The 22,490-nt window shown below is 41.1% G+C and overlaps 1 protein-coding gene across 6 annotated transcripts in view; it reads right to left on the bottom strand.

The window, feature by feature from the left end:
- trps1 (trichorhinophalangeal syndrome I) overlaps positions 1-22,490 on the bottom strand; it is a 103,651-nt gene that overhangs the window by 23,417 nt on the left and 57,744 nt on the right. For all 6 annotated transcript variants that reach the window (XM_029513772.1, XM_029513770.1, XM_029513775.1 and 3 more), the window contains exon 9: positions 19,183-19,987. In XM_029513772.1, the coding sequence (XP_029369632.1) occupies positions 19,183-19,987 (805 nt within the window). The remainder of the gene's footprint in view (positions 1-19,182; positions 19,988-22,490) is intronic.

The raw sequence follows: 22,490 nt of genomic DNA, 5'->3' as shown, positions 1-22,490 counted from the left end.
TACTCTCCTCACACTGGTACACACACTTCCATAATGAGACGCACAGATACACATACACACACTTGTACACTCACTAAAGACATCTACAGTGAGCAAATATCATGACCTTCAAAGTGATAGTTAGCACCCAGTCATTACTGAGAGAAAGAAAGAAAAAGGAAGAGAGGGAGAGATGGGATGAGACAGAGGGCGGTCGAGGTAGAAAGGCGGTTAGAGAGAGGGAGGAGAATATTAAGGGTGGAGGGAAATGTTCAGAGAAAGAGAGATAGCTGCAGGAATCAGAGGTTTCTAGTTGCGGTCCACAACCCATTTCCTCCTTCCTTTTTTTTTTTTCCTTTACTTTAATCATTTTATCCCCACTGCATCTTCCTCTCATCTCTGTGCAGTGAGAAAGCAAATAAAAACAATAGAGACACTACAGGTTGGAGTGGAGTAAACAAAAGGGGAGCAGAGATACTGATCGCTTCCAACAGAAGCTGTGCCACAGAAATACAACACAGGCAGACTGCAGCTGCGATCCAGAGCAGTTGGTCAAGCTCTCTCCCTCTGTGTGTCCATTACTCATGGTGTCACTGACTATGCAAAGCAGGCTGGACAGGTTGTATCAGTAAAAGGGTTAAGGATGAAACAATTAAAAAAAAAAAGAAAGATGTGGCTACATTTGTCTAGCATCAAACTGACAGCATTCATCTTACACCACCTGTGCCCCCCCCACGTTAACGCTGTCGGCGCATTTTTGTTAAATTTGAATATTAGTTTCATTTTTCCAGGCAGCTGCAGTTCAGCATGCCCTCTAGTGGTTGAGAGTCCCACTTGAAGATGCACCATAACGGATGAAGAGTCACCTCCTCCCACAGGACGATGGGTGGGAATCGCCCTGACACAGACGCATAAATAAGCCTCAATTATCAAAGTGACCGCCTGCTTTTCTGTGTCCAGAAACATTCACATCTGTACATGGCCAACCAACACGCTGAAGGTGAGAAGCAAACTTGACATTTATGCACTTTTGTAAACAACGTCATTAACGGATTGACAATAACACTTGCAAAACTACACAGTTATTGGGGTTTATTTCCTGGCAAAGACTTTCTATTCCTCCCTGTGCCAGATGATTGACAGTAAACAGAGCAGTATGTCGTGGAAAGAAAGAAAGAAAGCATGATAAAATCAAAGTGGAAACTGAAACAAAGCCACTTTAAGGTCCAATGTGATGGATTATTAGTCATTACAAGCTGTTTTTCACATTGAATCAGAATGTAAGCTGCACAAGACTTCTCTTGAGAAGTAATAAAATTAGCTGTCACAACTGCACTGACTGTGGGCGGATATCAGCAAGAATGATATGAAGAGGTGGAGGAAAAAAGATTTCGAGACAGTCATTTAACTTACTTATTGTTTTGCATTCTGTGAGACTTTTTTGCGTCTGCTTAAGCATGTATTCCTTCGCTCATATTGCAAAGAGGATAAATGACTTCAGGAAAATATCCAAATGTGATATTTTTAACAATGTTGCTGTCTATAAATTCAACAGCCCTGTATCTCTGGCTGCCATACTAAATGAATGTGCCAAGCATAAGTACTAACTGATGTAAATTCCTTGCGATTAGAAACAGATAGATAAATCCTTTTCCCTTGCTTGTTGAGGAGGACCTCCCAGGGTCAACTGTTCTTGAGCTGGTAGATTTATGAAAATACTGTGAATTCAAATATACACCCTTTCCAGTCATTGAAGCCCACATAGCCAATACAGCACATCCAGTCTGAAACAGCTTTGCCACAAAAGACAACGGGCTCCTGATTCCAAATCAGCTCTGGCTGTCTTAACTCAACCAACACAGATGGGCAAATAGAGCAGGAGAGGGACATCCTGGACACAGATGGTGTAAAGAGTCTGTAAATATATAATGGAACCAAATTACGCTGGAGAAAACGGACTCTTTGCTTATACAGTGTGTGCATGTGTGTAAAGTGTGTGTGTGTGTGTGTGTGTGTCCGTGTGTTGGCTCTTCATCAGCTCGGTAATAAAATGTTAGGATGACAACAGGAAGAAACACGCATGTACACACCCACTGACAAACCCATCCTCACCCCCCCCCCCACACACACACACACACACACACACACACACACACACTCACTAACAGTCAGCAACAATGTTATGACAATAACTCTGAGTTTTACAGCCCACTGTAGCTGCACATCTGGATAACATCAAGACACACAGGAACAGATAGTTACACACACACACGCACGCACGCGCGCGCACACACACACACACACACACACACACACACACACACGCGCGCACGCGCACACACGCACGCACACACACACACACAGCCAGGAAAAAAGCAAAAATGTCGTTTTTCCATCTTCCTTCCTCTGCTTTATCCCTCTTTCTATCTATTTCCTCCTTGTTCTCTCTCCTTCCTTCTGTTCTCTCAGTCTCTTCTCTAATCCAATACGACAGAGACACAGAACACAAATCTCCCCTTTGGCAGAGGAAGGGTTTCTACCGAGAGAGAGAGAGAGCGAGAGAGAGAGAGAGAGAGAAAAAGGGAAGAAAAAGAGGGAGCAAGACAGAGATTGACTATTGAACACCAGTTGAAGTGATTTATGAGGTTGGAATCTGTACTGGAACATATGTACACATTCCTTGCCTCCTTTTCTCCATGTCTTTCGTTTCTTTTTTTAAGAACACACACACACACACACACACACACACACACACAGACAGAAACAAAACCGATCACACTGTTTAGCCAATCTGGATGCATGTAGCAAGCGGCAGATTGTTAGTCTATACTCACATACACACACACACATATATAGCCATGCAGTTACATTTGGAATCTCTTGGAAGCCACCTTTCTAAATCTTTACAGCTATGATCGAAATACATCCAACTTAAAATTATCCAAACTTAAAACTCAAAAAAAAAATCAATCAAGACTAAAATTTCAAAAGAATCACACAAAATCTTTCTTCAGTTTTTTTCTGTTTCTGGACCACAATGATTTGCGTTGTATATCATCATAAGTTTCTTCTCAAGCTAACACTTTGGTAGTGATATGCAAAGACTGCTATGCACGGTCTGATAAAGCTTCTGCTGCTACAAATTAAATCTAGATAACTAAAAACAGATGCGTATCCTCATGCCATGTCCCACCATGAAACAGCCACTCACAACAAATCAAAACATTAACCACTTCATGCTATAGACAACATGAATGATTTTACTGCCCAATAAAAAAAAGTGCCACTTTAACACTTAATTAACCTAATGTGTTTGAGTGATTAAATCATGAGAGCTGGTAGATAAATTATTGATTTGTCATTATGTTGTTTGTGAAATTAACGCTGAAGCACAATAGCACATTTTCACCTTCCACAAAAAGCCCTTTCAACCAAACTACAGTCTGACACTGAATAATGAGGAAGACACAGAAAAACACATCTCCGTCCCCAGCCTAAAATTAAGCACAGAAAATATTTATGAATGTGCAAAGAAGGGATGGTGACTTTCAGATGCTGCACTGTTAAGCAGAAGAACAACCTTGAATATTACATTGGACAAGCCAACAAGTGTCTATTAGCCAGGTCTGCACTGGCCATCGGTTCAAAGTGGTCTGTGGAGTAAGGGCCACCAACAGAGCGAAAACATTTAGTCATAAGTCACAATTTATTTAAGTCATGAACAGAATTCAGCTATGAACCAATTTTGCTTCATCATTGAAAATCCAATAACCTTTGCTGTTTGGTTGTAGAGAGGCAAAGATTATTACCCCATTGGTGAAGTGACAGTAATGTGTTTACCTTTTTTCATAGTAATGAGGAAAGTCAAGAATTTTTTATAATTACTTCTATCTTACATTCTTGTCTTACCGTTTTTAAGGTTACCGTTTTGGTTACTTTTCTCCATTTCAATCAAACTAATAAAGAAAATAATCAGCAAATTGATTAATTATTAAAATAAGTATAGGTTACAACCGTAGTTTGTTGGATGAATTAGTGGGAAATTGCAATGGTCAATATTTGTTATTTTCAAATGCTCATGGAGCATGAAAAATTATGAAGATATAAATATCCAATATCCAAAGGCGCTTGTAAGGAAAAAAAAGAAGAGAAAAAAAAACTGCTGAAATTAATGACACCATTACAGAAGCACTGATGCCGAGAAAGATATTGATGGGATGAGAGGAAAGAAGAAGCAGAGAAGAGGTGAAATGACAGAAAAAAGAGAAGAAAATCAGAGCCTTTCCCAAAGAAAATTTGGCAAATTAAGAGGAACTGTAATCCATCTCAACAGGAGGTGAATGAATACAGAGAATGTAGGAAAAAGCCAAAAGAGAAAGATCAACAAACAGAAGCAATATTTTCAGTTTTGTGCTGATTTGAAGGAATTTGTTGATTCTGTAATCAGACTTTGTCTCTTTACCTTCGCTTTCTCTCCCTCTGTATCAGTCTCCCTCCCCTGTTCCCATAGTAATCATACAAACCTGATTGCTCTGATCCCTCTATTCTATTTGTCATTAAATAAAAGGCTCACACAGACACGCATTTCTGCACATGGACACACATACACACCAAGAGAATGAAACGAATGCCATTTAATCAAATGGTATAAATAAATAAAAGGTTTTTATTTCCCATAAGTCCATCTGCACGCCTGCTTTTCGTCACACACACAGCCTTCCTCTGTTGGTCAATAAAGCTCACACAACGCCCATGTACACAACAAATACACACACACTAAATCAAAGGCATGGATGACCACACGCATTGGCCGGTGAATCTAAATGTAGATGAGTTCAGCCTGCTAGAACGACTGGCGGCAAGAAGAAACCTTTATCAAGCAGATCTATTTGTTTTCTGTTATTTCATTCACTGGGCCTGACCATCCTATCAATTGGTTTAACAAAATGTTATTGACATGTGTGCAGCACTCTGAAATTTAGTTCAAGCGTGAGCACAGTTCTGATCTTGTGCTTCTATAGCATACTGCTGTCAAAGTACTGAGAATGAAATTAGCAATAAACTGAGGGCACCACGTCGACACGGGCTAGGATGGAGGAAGAACAGAACAAAACAAAACAAAAAAAACAACTCACTTTCTACGTTCATTTGCTTTTTGAGCACTTCCTTGATGGATTATACCTTTTGAGCATGTGGCTGTCTCTGTTATTTCATCCTATCTGGTTTAATGCAGAAGCAGAATGGTATAATTTGAGGTCTGATGCAACAGAGCGGAGTGTAAAATATGTCTGTGAGCTGGAGTCACCTGTATTTTTACTTTTCAGCTAGACTAAACTCATGTTGGTGGTCAACCAAAAGTGGACGTTACAGCAGTGGTGTTCCTTTTCAGATCAGGTCCACAGTTACAAATTAGGCAACATGAATCAACTTCTAGCACATCTTGGCTGAACATTTCCAGCTGTGAAAGAGCCACAGAGACAGAAAGTTCCATTTGCACTTCTTTTCTATTTGAATATGTTAATGTAATGTCCATTTCTTTCACTTGTCTTTATTATGTTTGTCATGATTAAAGCAGCCGAACAATGTGTATTGTTTTCAACAACAAGTAATCCTGTTGGTTTTTGGAGTTGCTGATGTTCTGATGGATGTGATGATATAATCAATAAAAAGACTTACAGAAGCAGGAGGAAGCTAAAACGTCCAGAGCAACAGTTTTTAAGTGGACGGCAACAGTACTTTTTTTTATATTAATACATAGTACACTATGAGAACTGTCCTTTCCTCACCATTGAGCCCTCAACAGTGGGGCAAAAACCTAGAACCTGAAATATCACAGAGGAACAAAATAAGTACACAAATGAAGTTTTTCAATGTCTAGGTGGCTTAGACAGCTCTATGAAATTACTATAACACTGTGGAACCCCTGAAGGACATTTTGTTAATATGACTGTAAGACTGAACGTAATGTTGTCAAGCATCTACTACATTTAGGTACCAAAGTCATCTAATCTAATTAAAAGAAAGAAAGAAAGAAAGGAAAAAACAAAACAAAACAGTATCCCGCTCGTACAACATGGATTTGTGGGATAACCATCAGATGAATAACTGTATGTTTTGATATTTCAAACGTTTGATTAATACACACACACACACACACACACACACACACACAGACACACACAACTCTCTCCAACCATTCACCCCCCCCCTCTCTCTCTGAATGAATCGTTCCTTGTCTCTGAACTGATGGAGCGATAAAGTTGGTTTAAACAGCCGTAGACACACCGGCACATACTGCAGAGGCAGAAACATGTGTTTTACATCAAGAGCTCCCAGCTATACAAGAGCTAATGTTACCGTCTGCATGCATGTGTGTGTGCGTGACTGAGTGTGTAAGTGTGTGTGTCAGAACAGGAGTGCAACATGTCTTTGCAATCTCCTATCAGCTTTTAATCTCCCTTCAGCAGAGAGGGGAAGAGAGGGAACGAGGGAGAGAGAGAGAGAGAGAGCGAGAATGCACACTTAGTGGAAGAAAGTGATAACCATTCAGTGAGAGAGGGCAGACACAAAGTTATCCCCTATCTCTCCGTCCACCTATCATTCATTTTGCTCTGCAAGGCTCTTTCGCTTTTTCCCTGCCTCGGGTGGTGGGAAGAAAGCGAGCAGGGGCCGTCTACTTTGGTTTATGTGTGTGTGTGTGTGTGTGAGAGATTTAATTTTTATTGTCTGAATACTGTGGGAGTTGACGATTTTCATTTTGGCTTCTTGGGTTACTTAAGAGGGCGGCGTTGCAGGCAGCAATGTCAACATTGATTCCTCACTTAGTGCTTGCAAGGGACTCAACAGCTATTATTTAGCTTGGAATGGTCGACTTGCAAAGTTTGTTTAGACCTTTCACATTGTTGTTGCTGTCTGATACGCAAAGCTGCCTCTGTGACGTTCGTGTTTGTTTTATGGTTGCCATGAAGGCCTGCCTATCGCAGGGAAACTGTACATGTCTGTCAGCCCTCTTTCAGCCAGCACATACAGTATGTAAAGGTGGAAATCACAGAATTGGGCCATCACCAAAACGATATCATGTCACCCTTTTCCACTATATTTCTGAGGCACCCGTCTAGAAAAATCACAGGTGGTGGAAGCGTATCCTAAACCAAGCACAATACAACTGCTTCAAACTGCGGATCACCTTCCATTCGCTTTTCTTGCATTTGGCCTGATAACTAGATCACTAACTATTGCTCAGAGCAGTTAATGTAATTTGTCCCTGATAATGGAGGCAGCAGAGTATGAACGGCAACTTATTTACAGGTGTAACAGGTGCAAAATCCCCTGCAGCTAATATCATTACAGCAGATTGAGGATTTGAAGAACTTACTCAAGTCACCAACTGTGGGCTGTCAAAAGATTATTTAACCCACTGCAACATAATTGAGAATATTTGGAAAAGATTTACTAGATAACAATCTACATGATATCCTGTTTATTGATAAAGCTGCATTTTGACAACCAACACAAAAAATAAATAAATAAATAAATAAATAGAATCTATACCCAGCCAAGAAAACTCAAGCGACAGACCCCCCACACATATATACACAAACACACACACACACACACACACACACACGCACACGCACGCACACAGATAACGAGGAGTGGTGTAGGGAGAAGATAGATATCTCTGGCTCAAATCTGACTTGATAGATAGCAGGCAAATAGAGCTGAAACAACAGACAGAAGACAGTACCTGCTGATGTTACAACACACTTTGACAATCAACGATCATCTATATGGAACAATAACTGTTTCAACTCTTCACATGTTGCATCTGTCAGCCACACATTTAGGCAGACAAGTTTGGCAGTCCTGGCCATGTGACTCTACTAGACTTGGAAATGAGTGCAAAGCTGAAATGGCTTAACCATCATGTAGTTTCAGGTCAGCAAAAATATTTTCAACACTATGTATCACAACAGTATTCAGCTTTACAGGCTCTTGGGGCAAATGTGAATTACTGCTTACTGTTGCTTACTGCAGAAACACTGATTTTGAACACTGGCCAAGTTTGTGTGTATGTGAGTGTGTGTGCGCACACTTTAAGACCTTATTAGGATGTACTTGTGGTGATGCTTAACCCCACTCAGAGGTTGGCAGCTGCTCCCCTTTCTCTCTCTGTGCGTCTCTATTTCTTTTTACTGTTTTTTTTGCTGTCTATTTGTCCATCTTCTTTCTCATTTTCCTGTCATCTCTGTGCTGCTCTTTCTTTATGTCTGACTCCTGCTCTTGTCTCCTTTGGCGCTGTCTTTTCTCTCTGTATCACTCCCTAAATCTACTGCTCACTCCCTCGGTGGTCCTGAGGTAATGTAACACTTGTTTCCTGGTTGATCTGCAAATGAGGGGCTTTAAATAATGATGATCCTTCACATATGTTTGCAAGGCATGCAGGAGTGTACATGTTTTTGGGTGTGTTTACAAGCTTTATACATATTCCTATGTATGTAATTGGACACAGGGTAAAACAAATCAACTCACAAATTAAGTTAAACAGTATCCAATGTATCGCTGCCATATTTATTGGTTTATATTGAAGGCAGACTTACAACCACAGTATAACTGCAGTCCACTATTCAAGGTACCCTGTGGAGGTTTTTGACCCATAGAAGCACTATGGAGCCATGTTTGGATAAGAGGACCCCAATTTGGTTTTTGCAATTTCCCTTCTGTCCTCATTTCTTGCCTTTTCAGTGACAGACATTGGTAACATGATAACAAACGTAACGTTTTGTGTTTACGGTTTTACAATGATGGTGAAATAAAGTAAGTAGTTACACTTATAGCACATGAAAAGTGTAAGACAGGTCAAATTTTTAATGTAAACTGAGGTAGACAGATGAAGGAATAATTTTAGCATTAATCTATTTTCTTTTCGTTTAGGGGGCTTTGTTTAAAATGTGTATGATCATCTAATTGCTCAAGTCTGACCTCTTTTTGGCAGAAATCTCAGAAAGTAAGTTGTTAAGTGGGTATAGCATCATTACTGCTGACAGAAAGTGTAACCAAGCCCACAAAAATAAAGTCCAAGTTCAGATAAACCAGAATAATGGACAAAAAAAAACAACCTAAAAACAGTTTTGTTTTTTTTTTCCCATGCATTGTTCGGGAAGTTGGATTTGTGGCTTTGAGAGACAGAGAGTTGTTCTTCATCTGTGAGCTGTGTTAGATCAAAGGAATAACACGGCTGCACATTCAGAGAGGATTTTCCCACTAAAATAGGTTTTGGTTATCTCAGTGACCTGAACTCAAAGTAAAAGGATAAATGTCAGACTGAATGTGGATGCTATCACACTTGGCTTGAATAACAGCAGAATATCCCGTTACAGATAGAAAGATGGATCATGGTACCAATAATTTCTGGGGAGGGAGAAGATTACTCGTGTGAACAGACCCGAGGCCAGTTGCTATGTTTCCTTCTAATGGTAAACATAAACACAGACTGCAGATTAAGGCCAAACTCAATAAGCATTGTAAATGTGTGTACTTTGTATGGCCCACTTCTATATGCTGTATCCTGTTTTTAGATGTTTATGCCGAAAAGTCATTAAGACAACATGAAAAACAAACATGTTCAAGGACATGCGAGTACAACAGGGACTCAGTGACACACACGAAACAGAGGCATGTGTGCACACACCCATTGTTGGGCTGCACCTGGTCCATTAAGGAACAGGATAGATGGGACTTGGGGACTTGATGTGTGAGTGTGTGTGTGTTAATGTCTGTACAGCCTCAGAAGCCAAACATCTGCAGCAATGACGCATCTTCAAGTAACAGTGAGAGTTAAAAGTACACAAACACACACCACCCTAACACATGTACACAAGTTTTGCTATTAGCAGGATAATTTGACAATATGTTCAGCCAATACTCATCTTTACTCTCTTTCTCAAACACTTTAGTTTGATACTGGTGTTGGGTGGGAAAAAACTTTGCCTCCACATCTTCTTTACTATTCAGAGACTAAAAAATAGGCCAACGCAAAAACTTTAAATGTTCAACTAATAGCAGATAGAAATTAATGGAAATCTACTTTGAACTTTGTATCCATAAACTTCTAAGTGCAGTGACAATGGAAGCAGAAACCACAGCAGGCATCCTTCTGGCCCTGCAAGTGGAGTTTTAATTGATTAGCTTATTTCTGCTTTCAGACTTTGAGCAAATAAAATGACTTTACCTGTGGAATAGACTACTTGTTTTATAAATGACTGCCTTTTCCTGCCCGAATGTGTCACTGCTTACACAACTGTAACAACAAGAGAATGGGACAGTGAAGCACAAGTCACTACAAGCATTCAGTACAGACTCACACGTCAGACTTCTTTTTGATAGAAATCTCAGAAAGTAAGTTGGTAAGTGGTAAGACTCTGAAACAGACCCTTATTTGGGGTAAAAACCTGACAGCATTTTAACATAATACCATCTATGAAGACTTTTAACCCTCGTTTCAAATGAGAGGGGCTTCTGAAAACAAACAAGAAGTCCTCAGTTCTGGACAGGGCAGGTATAATTATTAAAGAGCTATGTAATTTGATAGTCAGTCAAATTAACCAAGTATTGCTTCATGTCAGGTTTTTTTTTCCTCATCTGTCTCCAAAGACTCCACATCAGTTACATTTTCCAACAGTGTGAACATTCTTCTTAATCTTTAAGGACTCCTCATGTGCATTTTAAATTTTTTACAAAAAAAGAAATCCTTAATTTTGACTCAAACTGCACATAAAGAGCCTTGCTTGTGTTGTAGGTGGGACGCCTCCTGTCGATAGCCAGTAGAAGCAGCTGCAGCGACCTAAAATGCCATTTGAGCAAACTCAGCCTCTCTATGGCTCTCACCAAAAACTCTTAGCTGTAAGGATAGATTACAAAACAGAAAAACATTGCTCTTGCTGCACAATCAGACTAAGACATCTTCAAATTTGGCTCTAGTATCCACAGATCTACGCAGGACCACAAGAACACAATGAGCAAACAAGTCCTGAACAGTTGAAGCTGGACTGAGTGGTGCTGGGTCCTGTTGTGTGTGTACAGCTAGAGAGAGACTGACAGAGAAACAGTCTTAAGGGGAATTGAGTATACAAGATGCATCATTCCAGTGGAGCAGAATCTATAAACATACTCACAAAGAGTCACACACGCATGCAAACACTAGTGGAGAATTCCTAATGAGTGAAACCTCTCTGGAGACACATTGGAGGAAACAGACAGAGAGAAGGGAGGAGCTAAAGAAGAAGCAAGCAGATAAAAAGATGGCGAGGGGAGAAAAAGGATGCACCCCACGCTCTAGCTTTGCCTCCATATCGAATATGCAAAGCAGACTTTGTGTGTTTGAATATATGCTAAGTAAGATGGTGAACGTGTGTTTCCACTGAGGAGTTAAAAGTTAAAGTCCCCACTTTGTATCCCAATCACATATGCGCATGCGGGCACACACACACACACACACACATACACACACACACACTGTTGTGCTGCACATGCACGTGCCCAGGGCAATCTCGCCTGCTTGCCAAGAGGGCCTTGGACCGCCAAGGTTGCCATGGCATTGCTCACTCACAAATACACAGAGAAATACACACTTTCTCTCTCTCTCTCTATCACCTAGATACACGCCCACCAAAGCAGGACCTAACTAGGTGTCCTGAAGTGTAGTAGATTAAAATCAAGACGACTGGTCAAGGTTTTGTGCATGCATGCCGATAATTTTTATGTCTGAGAGTGAATGTGCCTTTGTGATGTGAATTTCAATATGGACACTGGACCTTGCGATTCTTCACTTAATTCTTGTCACAGTGAAGGAGGTGTACTGAATTGGTGATGTTTTCCCAGCTTGCATAACCAAACTTGGCCAAATGGCGAGACACATTAAAGATGTGTCACAAACAGGTGGAAATGCAGACTGAATTGACTGGATGTTGTATTACGCATTGTTATGATGCTGGTTGTACAGGTGATTTGTTATGCGGCTCCTTCTCAGGCTTTTTCCCTCCCTGCATGCTGTGACAAAATTTGCAGCTGCGTCATAAAATTCTCTCATCCTGTCCTGAATGCTGGGAGATGCATCCTTTTACTGAAATGTGTGGTGTTCAAAATGTAAAATCGAGAGAATGACCCCTTTAAAACAAAGCAAAGAAAGTCTTCTAACTGGCATTGTATGTTAAACTGTTATGGTGCACATTAGGCATTTGTGCAGAATAATTGTACATTTCATGGCCTGAACACCCTAATGGATAAAAACAGAAGTAATATCTACTCATTTGTCAATCTACTTTCATTCGTTTGCTGGAAGCAGTTTTACACAAACTATTCACCATCTTTTTCTTCAGCCTCTTCTCCTCTCTTCCGTCAAATTCCATTAGTCACTATTATGAAGGCAAACGGCCTGATTGTGTGAAAGAGCCTCAGATTAAAAGAAGAGATGGGGGAAGGAAAGCCAAGCCAAGAGACAGAGGAAAAGGGAAGGCTGGCAGAGTTTTCAAATTAACTATTGGTCAGGGGTCAGATGGACATTTAATCTAACCAATCAGCTTCCTAATTACACAAGTGCTGCCAGAATGGTGTACCCCATGCATTTTTGTGTGTGTGTGTGTGTGTCAGTGTAACTGGCTAGCATTGCGTGTAGAGTTCTTGTTGTAGCAAAATGAACATCTGGCCTCAATATTAGTTCCATGTGTGAACACACATACATATGCACGTCTGCATGTGCACACACATTCACAGGCACACACAAATATAAGGCTTGTGGTGAATTGCTCCCGCCTTACACAAAAAAGAGAGAGAAGGAGAAGGAGAGAAAGAGAGAGAGAGGGAGACCAACAAAGAGAAATATACAAGAGCTGAGGGACTGTGATGTGAAAGCCACGGCGGCAAAACATAGAAATAAAAAAAGAACCCACAAATGCAGAAATGCGCACATGGACACACACATACACACACATGCACACACGCACTACTGGAAAAGTGTGTGTGTGTGTGAGAGAGAAAGCGAGAGAGAGAGAGAGAGAGAGAGAGAGAGAAAGAGGGGCTGTGTGTGTGTGTGTAAGTTGATTGTAACAGTAATTGATGTAAACGTCTAAATTACAGCTAGGAGCTAAAATAACCACTGTGTTTTACCGTTGCCATGTCGACATGATGAAAAACACCTGGCTGATTCGCTGGCTGGAAGGGTGGAACATCTGTGTCACGGCCGTTCAGCCCAACCAATGACGAGGCTGCGTGCGCAAGCGACATGTGTCTGAACCAATGAAATAGTCACTGGATTGAGACGATATCTGAACAGACGGCATGCTAGGCCCAAGTCAAACTCATTATATCACATTACATGATATTATGAGAGAAAATAGTCCGTTGGCTCTGTTTGAGCTATATATGCATTTTAGATCAAGATTCCTGTATAATCATACTTAATCTAAAGGACTGTGCAGAACTATATGAATACTTTTAATGCTTTTTCCTACTTCGGTGCCAGATCGGTGTGGTTTGTTTTAAATAGGACAATTCATTGAGCGCCAGTAACGTTGAAATAATTACAGGAAAGGCTTTTTTTTTTTTTATACTCCACTGATCCCAGATGGAGTAAATCCTTATCTTGTTCACTCCCTTTCACAGGAAGGCCTGACTGCAGGGTCAGCTATCCAGCAGCATCCCTGCAGCAAATAGGGATTCAATGTCTTGCTCAAGGACCCCTCAACAGGAGAGACAGTTCAAACACAGGGGATTGAGCACAAACTTTCTAGCTGCGGGACATTTGATTAATTAATATGCTGCTGAGCTGCCAGAAACTAAACCAAAGACAATCCACAATGCCAAATCCCGGGATGTAATTTTTTTGGATTTTTATATGACTTCTTAGTGACTTTCCACTTAGTATGATGAGCATTATAATGTGGTTAAAAAAAACAAGACAACGAAATCATGTTATCCTTGCAGGTTGATTGGAAGCATTTGATTCTTCAAATATTTTTCGCAAACCCAAGTCGGAATCAGTCAATCAGAAAATTCAAAACACCCTTGAAAAGAGGATTAGCATCTAAATATGAGCCGAGACGTAGTCAAACAAATCAGCTAATTTTTTATTTGTCTGAGCCAAAAATGCCAAGCTGTCACCTACAGTCTATGTTGTCGGCTGTAATATCTGTGTGAGCGTGGCATGTGTGGAATAGCCAAAATGGGTTTAAATGTGGTCAAAATGGTGTAATTTGTTTTTCAAGGCAAATGTAATATTCCTAGCAGACAATGAGGCTGCTGTGGACTGTCACACAGCGTAAAGCCACACATGGGTCATAACTGTGACACATCCGCGCACACACATAATACACACACACACACAGACACACATACGCTAAGAAACAAGCTTATCCCACCAGTTTTTCCACAGACAGACAAACAGACAGACACAGGTCAAAATTACAGCAAACTGGTTGTCTGATTATGTTTCTGTTACACTAAACACAGCCTGGATTTTACACACCAGGCACATTACCACATGCACACCACCGCACAGAAACACACATACGCACAGACACACTTGCTTTCTTTCCTTCTTTCCAGCATGGTTGTGTTTATTTGAGTCTGTGTCCTGATGGGAAATGTGACTGCTATACAAACAAACTGAGCTCAGAACAGACACTCTGTGTATGTGTGTCAACGTGTATGTCTGTGGGTGTCTCTATGCAAGTCTGTGTGTGTGTGTGTGTGTGTGTGTGTTTGCTAGAGAGAGGGGGAGAAAGAGACAGAGAGAGAGGGGGGAGGAGAGCATTTTGGCTAATATCAGTATGTTTCCTTTTTCCAAGACATGCATATGTGCACACAGAACATACATATGCAGACACAGACAAACTGCACTTCAGCGACTAGAAAGAATAAAGCCAGTTCACATCCACAGTGGCCTGTGTGTAGGACACATCTATCTGAGCAAACACTGCACCTTTGAGCTCAGATGGCCCTGGACTTTTTTATTGTATTGATGTCTAAGAGCTGGTAGAGCTTGGGGCTTATATTGAAGATTATACAGCATATACTTACTGAGCGCAAGCAACAGATCAATGCATCGTCACTTCCATCAGCCAACGTAATTTCCAGCCAAATATTCCACATCAGCAAGTAAAGGATTGAATCAGACGGAGCTAAAGGGACCTGATTGCATGGCGGTCATTGCAAATCTCTCAGGACTGTGCAACTGTCTGAGAGGGCTTAAAGTTAAAATCCAACCTTCGGAGCGACTTTTCATCAAAAAATATATAAATATATCGATAACAAATAAGAACTGTAATCAAAATATCTGTTGTGTGCAACAGTTTACAGATACAAAATAAACTTGTCCAAACTCCTTGAATGTGTATTCCAGTTGCAGATCAGTTTATGTACCCACACACACGCGCGCGCACACACACACACACGCGCGCGCACACACACACACACACATAATATAGATGCACACATCACATACTACTTAAGCTAATCCTCACGTTTTCACCGTAAATTCAACTCCGTTCTCTTTTTCAATGATAGCATCACAATATTTTATTTTTAGGAGATGCTGTGACAGGAAACTAAAAAACACACAAGTAAATTGAAGATAGCATCACTGCAGTTTTTCCCCCTCTACTTTGTTTTTAAAACAGCATTCAACGCACACATAGACAAAGTGACACACATGCAGGCACACACAAAGTAACACACAGGCTGAGTGGAGTATAAGCTCCATAATTTCCTGTGGCGGATATAAAGTGATGTTAAATTATTGGCACGGAAAATAAGTAAAAGTCATGCTTTGATTTCCTTACATAACACACACACACACACACACACACACACACACAATGCAATCACATCACACATAATTAAGCACACAGGCAGTGAAAAGCATCACACAGATGCACATGTACACTGACATGGGTTTACACAAGGAAGAAGGGAGGAAGGGAAATAGGATGATAAGTAATGAGAACTTTATGGAAATACAACTGTGCGTGTGTGTGTGTGTGTGTGTGTGTGTGTGTCTGTCTGTCTTAAAACATAATTAGCTCCGTTGGGCAGAAATGTAAACGAGAAAAACTTTAATGAAACTCTTCTCTGATCTGCTGAAAGCACACATTCCCATTTATCACTCTCGGTTCGTCTCTGTATTTTCTCTGTCTCTCGACTCTAATGGAATTTAATGTCACGCATGGGACTGTTAAAACCCTGAAGGTTCACATTTCTGTACTGCATTATGACCACATAAGATGAAGACAATTATATTGTGTTGTTAAGGTCAAATCCGCAGTTTCTTCCACTCACTCCTCTTCTCTACTGTCCTTGAGTTGGAGTTGCCTTTGAAAACAATCTGGGATTTATTAGATGATCTAAATATTGCGTCGGTTCACATGTGTTTGGGTATATTCACATGTTCACATATGTTTGGCTCAGAGTTGGACCCTTCTCAGGCCACCATTACCACCATTACTCAAAGTCTGTCTCATCCACTTATAAACTAAAACATCAATCGAGCACGTTATTTTATGTCTGGACCTCATACACTTTCTATCCTCGTCTCATGCAGTCAGTCAAACATCCAGAAAACAAAATTTCAAACCTAGAAAATGCCTTCGATCTAATATATCACTATGAAAATACAGCCAATAGCATGATTCAACAGGGCAACACTGTGCAGCAATTATAGATCAGGCCTTTCAAAAGAAAATATTCTTCCTTCTGCAAAGCAAAAAGCCTCACATACCAGAACACCAAGAACTCAGACCCGGTATGTGTGTGTGTGCCACGACACTCGTGAGTGTGTGCGTGAAGTGCGTATTGATCCCTGTGTGTCAGGTGAGTTGTCCTTTAAAGAAAAGGAGGGAAATTAAAGAAAAAGAATGGAAAGGAATGGGAGAGATGGATCGATGCACAAAGAGAACAGAAAGAAAGAGTGAGGAAGAGGGGAAACACACACACAAGCACAGGACTGCATGCACAAACACATCAGGCAAGAAAAACGCACACAGACATTTCGAAGAAATATGACTCTGACCATTTGTTTCTGCTTTTGTATCTTTTTAATCCTTCGCTTTCTCCCTTCTAATGCACTCCCTGCATCCTTCTATCAGAGCTATTCTTCCTTCTCACCCTCCTTCTCCGCCTTAACTCCACCTCCCTCTAACTTCTCCCTCGCTGCTTCTTACTTGCCATTTACAAAGTCAATTTGTATTTTGGGCGGATTCACCTTTTATAATTCAGACTCTGCCCAGTTGCGTCAAAGGGCAAATTTAAATTGAATGCCTGTGTGGGTGTAAGTAAGTGTGTGTGTACTTAGTTATTTCAGATGATCCTTTGCATTAGTGCCCCTCCCTAGTCCCTGCCCATTGATGAGTCAACCCCAGCCTGTTTGCGCATGTGTATGTGTGGTATATCTGTGTTTGCATGTGACGTGTCACTGCATGCCATGGAAACTGAGAATAAATATTGTTGTGAGGCGAGGGAGAGAGATAGCAGCAAACACCATATCTTCAGCAATTAAAGACGTGAGTCATGCCCAGTTTCTCTTGTCTAATAAGTTTTCTGATTGTTTGTTTCCTCCCTCCCCTTTTTTCTCTTCCTTCTACTCACCTTTACATGCACACACAAACACACACAGTAGCTACTTTACCTCCTTGAGGTCCTGATGGACTCCAACACAGACAGAGATGCTTGATGTGTTTTTAGACAACACTGGGTCACTCATGGATACCGAGTGTCTATTTATGCAGGTGACTTCATCAGTCCACATGAACCTTAGTGGAAACTGAAAGTAAAGGTTGAGCTTAACCCTTGCTGACCACTTGTGGGTTGGCCATTATAAACGATGTGCAGCTGAACTGTGAGCATGTAATTTTTACCAAAGAATTTTTGTTTGAGGCTTTAATATAATGTCAACACCGCACCATTGAAATAACGAGTCTAAGTGACCTAAGGATGTAAGACCATGTTTTTGAATTTTAATGCTACTTAATAAAGGAAAGATTGAAGTTGAATAACTGAAGGAAAGACGTTCTTTGGGAAGTGAAAAATCAAGATGAGCTCAGTCAAGCTGAACTGGGGGGGGGTTTAAACCTAAACCTACCCAAATACTCCTTTAACTTTTTCTTTTCTTTCTCTGTAGAGATAAAAGGGGGGAACTGTATGGGGTTTTTGTTTGTCGCACACTTTTATATCTGACTCTCACCATCGTCCTTTCTTCCCTTTCTCTCTCTCTCTTGCATGCAGTCCCTCTCTTCATCTGACTCTCTCACAGACGCAAAGTGCCCCACCCACGATAATGAGTAAACCTCTTGCTGCCCCACCCTGGCCAGTCTGCCAAGTTACTGCCAACACCTCACACACATATGCACACACATGAACATACAAAGAGGCCATACATGCAACTTACACACATTATGCGTACTCTATGAACTGGCACCACTCACACTATATACTACTACTTACATGGAACCGTGTCAGTGCTGTGACGCCCCCCCTACGCACACACACATGCACACAAACTTCAGTCTATTCTGATCTAATGTGATCATAGCCAATATGCTCTCTGGGGCTAGCAAACCACAATCTGCTCCTGCCAGTCCATGACATCATTGTGAAGTGAAAAGCACTGTGGGCCACAAAGCTGGGTGGGGGAATTGACTGACAGGTAGTAACCGTGCTAAGTGTCAGTTTGCCTCCCCGTCTCCCACGCAACAGGCGAATTTCACAGCCTTACGAGTTCAAGTATCATAAAAACACTATGTCGCTTATGAGAAATGATGATTAGGTCATGGAATATCACAGGGAGAAAGAGTAAAATAGATATGAACGTACACACAAGTATGTTGGGACACTTATACACACTTGGGTTTGCAACAAAAATGTGAATAAGTACTTGAAATATGATGGAAGAATTACTGATTTCATTGCAGCTGCTCACTGCATGTGGTCTAATCCTCACATGTGATTCAAAGGAAATGAAGATAAAGGCGTATTAATAGCATCACTCTGACAACTAATGCTCTCAGCAGGTAGGATCTGGGTACAAAGGCCTCCATTCACAGCTAAAAGCTCAAATCAGGGAGTAAAAGAAACAGAGGGAAGTCTTAAGTAAAAGAGAAAAGGTGGTGATTGCGTAACAGGGGATGGTAAGAGTATGCACACGTTCCACCTTACCCGTAGTAGGGATTGGGACTCCTCTTTAGCCGCTCCTCCTTTCCCCTCCTGTGCTCCACCACCCACACTCCCTCCTCCTCCTCCGCTCCCTCCTCCTGCTGTATACTGCTGAGGGGGCATCTGGCTCTGCTTCTCCCCCCCACCTCCACCTGCAGTGGCTCCTCCTGGCCTTCCTCCTCCGTACAGCTTGGCGTCTCCCAAAAACGATTTGGTATCTCCCAAAAATGACTTGGTGTCTCCCAGGTAAACCATGCCAGGAGAGGGCACACCTCTTTTCTGCTGTGAGGCCTCGTGATTGGTTGATACAAAAGACAGTGGGAGGGGGGAGGGGAAAAGTGAGGGGCTCCCACCGCCTGCTCCTCTTTCAGGTACCATTCTCTCCTTGGGTACCCACAGTAAACCGTGGGCCTGCTCACCTCCTCTTTCCCCAACTCCTCTGGACTCCCCAAGAACCCAGCCTTTCTCCCGCTCTTTTTCTTTCTCCTCACCTCCCTCACTTTTCACTCCCCCTCCTGCTTCATCCCTGCCTCCCTCTGCCAACCGCCCCTCGGGGGGTGCGAGGGAGTAGAGGAGGCGAAGATCCCCCTTGCTCTCTTCTTTAATGGCTAAGGTCGAGGGAGCTGAGCAGCCATTGGCTGAGAGTGTTAATGAGGGTGTCAGTGAGGTTGGTAAGGAGGTTGTTGTCAATGAGCCTAATGGGGGAGAGGAGTCATGACAGTGGACAGAGTTAAAATGGTCAAGGAGGGCTGATGAATCAGGAGCTGTGAAGTCACAGCGACGACAACGGCAACACGCGTGGACACGTCTGCAGAGAGAAAAAGAAAAACCATGCAAATTAGCTTCGAAGACACAAAAATCCCTGTTTACTTAAGTGGAACAATAAATATTGCATTCTTGGATTTGTCAAACCCAAAAAACAGATACATGTATTTTTTTAAAACTATGTAGCCTAAATTGACTAAACTTTAAATGCATTAGTCTTGGCATGATTTCCTCTGGTACAATTTTACCACGCCTGTGACCAAAAAGTAACTCAGTATTAAACTAAAATCACATTTGTATTAGAACAAGACAATGAACAATGTACATAAATGTAGTGGGCAGGAAACGGATCATCAACAAAGCACCTTCATTTCCTGTTGGTGTAACCCTCAATTATCATCATCAAGGTTTTTCCTGACTGAGGGATCAGTTTTGATGCTTCTTATGCCAGAAGGAAAAACCATGTATACCAAGAAGTAAGACATTCAAAACAGATGAGATTCATCCTTCTTCTTCATGCAAACAGCTTATACTATATCAAGATTACACCCAGAAATGTTATTTTTTAGAACATATACACCATCACTTCAATTTTTCAGCACTTCATGAGACATGATTTCTGTGTGTATGACAGGGTAATAGAACATGTGGTTTTAATAAAATCCTAAATAAATAAATGCAAAAAATACATTCTACGCAATTTGCGAATCGTCACTGTCTCCCCCACCTTTTGCACCTATTTGATTTTGTGTATCTCTCCTTCTTGGTCTCATTCCCTCTTTTTTCCATCGCTTACCCTAATTAATGAGGGAAAAAAGATATCCTGGGCAATAATTGATTCAAGCTGGAGATATGAACAGAATCTCCAGCAAAAACGAACCGAATATATGTAGAAATTTGTGAAAATGTGTGCGCTAAAGTACACCTTGTACCTAGTGGACTTAAATGCCTCCAGATGCTGAACAAAGACACAGTGGCCTCTCTGTTTGTCATCGCCATACACACACACACACACACACACCAAACATGCTTGCATGCACACTTGGACCTGTGCACTTACGGACGCATTCTCTCATCTATTCACTCTGTCACACTCTTGCTCTCACACAGACAAACATAATATATGAAGTGGGTATCATTCATTCTACACGTGTACTGATCTAATCCGACTTCCCCCTGAGTGCTGTCAGCAGCTGCATCTATCTCCCACACACACACACAGATACACACACTGCAATGCATGTATTTCTGTGGAAAAGAAGTAAGAGACTAATAGATTTAGCTTTCAAGGATAAAAATGTAAAGCAGCTTGGGTGAGTTGGTTTTAAGCCCTTTACTTAAAGATAACTGTGTCTTGTCTTTATAAACCAAAGTCAAACCAAGTCCCAAGCAGGTATTATAGTTTATAGGTCTTTTACTGGAACAAACAACCATTACATAAATGTATAATAATGATGTGTGCCTTATACCTTACACTGAGACATATGAAGTGAAATCATTGTAATGCAGATCTAATGCTCACCTGTCAGAAATACACACATTTCACTTGGATAAAGTGTCAGGGAGTCTAACATTAATCTATTTATTTATTTATTAGGTCGTCACATCCCACTTCTGGAAAGGTTACGCTAACTCAGCATTCCCCCCCAAAGCTCAGATAGCAATGATCACAATCCCTACATACATATAATACAGACCTGAATAAGTCCACAGACACAGACATGTTCGGGCATGGACACACACGCCTTAACACATAATAAAGGAGTACAGTATGTTAGACAATGCTTGTTGGTGTATGTATCTTGCGCCTTACAGATCAGACAGCAACTAAGTGAGCGTGCTTAGGGGTAAATGTTACTGTGAGATTGACGAGTTTGTTTCAGTTGGTAAATTCCTTCCTCTAACACCATGACCATTTGTTCTGGGCTCTAAATTAAATTGTAGGTTTTGTTTTCTTAAACTCTGCCCTGGAATTCTTTTAGATGTTAGTAGGGGCTTGAAACTTTCTGGCTTTATTTCAGTTTTATTTGATTGGAGTTTGAATTCTGTTAAAGATGTGAGTGGACTGTTAAATCCTCTCTTGCTGTCTTCCCTCTTCCTTTTGTAAAAGTTTTTCCTCCGTTTCTTCGTCCTCCATTCTCCAAACCAATCACCTCTCCTTTGTCTTTCTCAGTGAATGAGTGAGTGTATGGGCAACAAACCGGCTGTGCCATGTAGTCTGACCCCTTCAGGCATTTAGTTCTCTAAAACTGAGCTTATAGTTTATTTAGGAGGGATACATATGCACATATTGCACAATGACATTTGTTTGTGCTAGTAAAAACTGCTTTAAAGACTCGCATGAAAAGTAAAGTCAGAAAATCTCTGAGCATTGTAAATATTTGATTCTGTGTAGACAGGTTGATCCTCTTTGTTAAATCTTGCCCCAGGAAGGACAATCAGTGAAAAAGCTGGTCGTTGTCACAAGGGAACTCCATTGATTTTACACAAAGTCTGTTTATAAGTCCCTGGATATAGCGTTATATAGCTGGACAAAACCCTCTTGC

Source organism: Echeneis naucrates, chromosome 11 (assembly GCF_900963305.1).
Source record: "Echeneis naucrates chromosome 11, fEcheNa1.1, whole genome shotgun sequence".
NCBI lineage: Eukaryota > Metazoa > Chordata > Actinopteri > Carangiformes > Echeneidae > Echeneis > Echeneis naucrates.
Note: the sequence above shows the minus strand (reverse complement) of the source record. Positions and strands in the feature narration are given on the sequence as shown.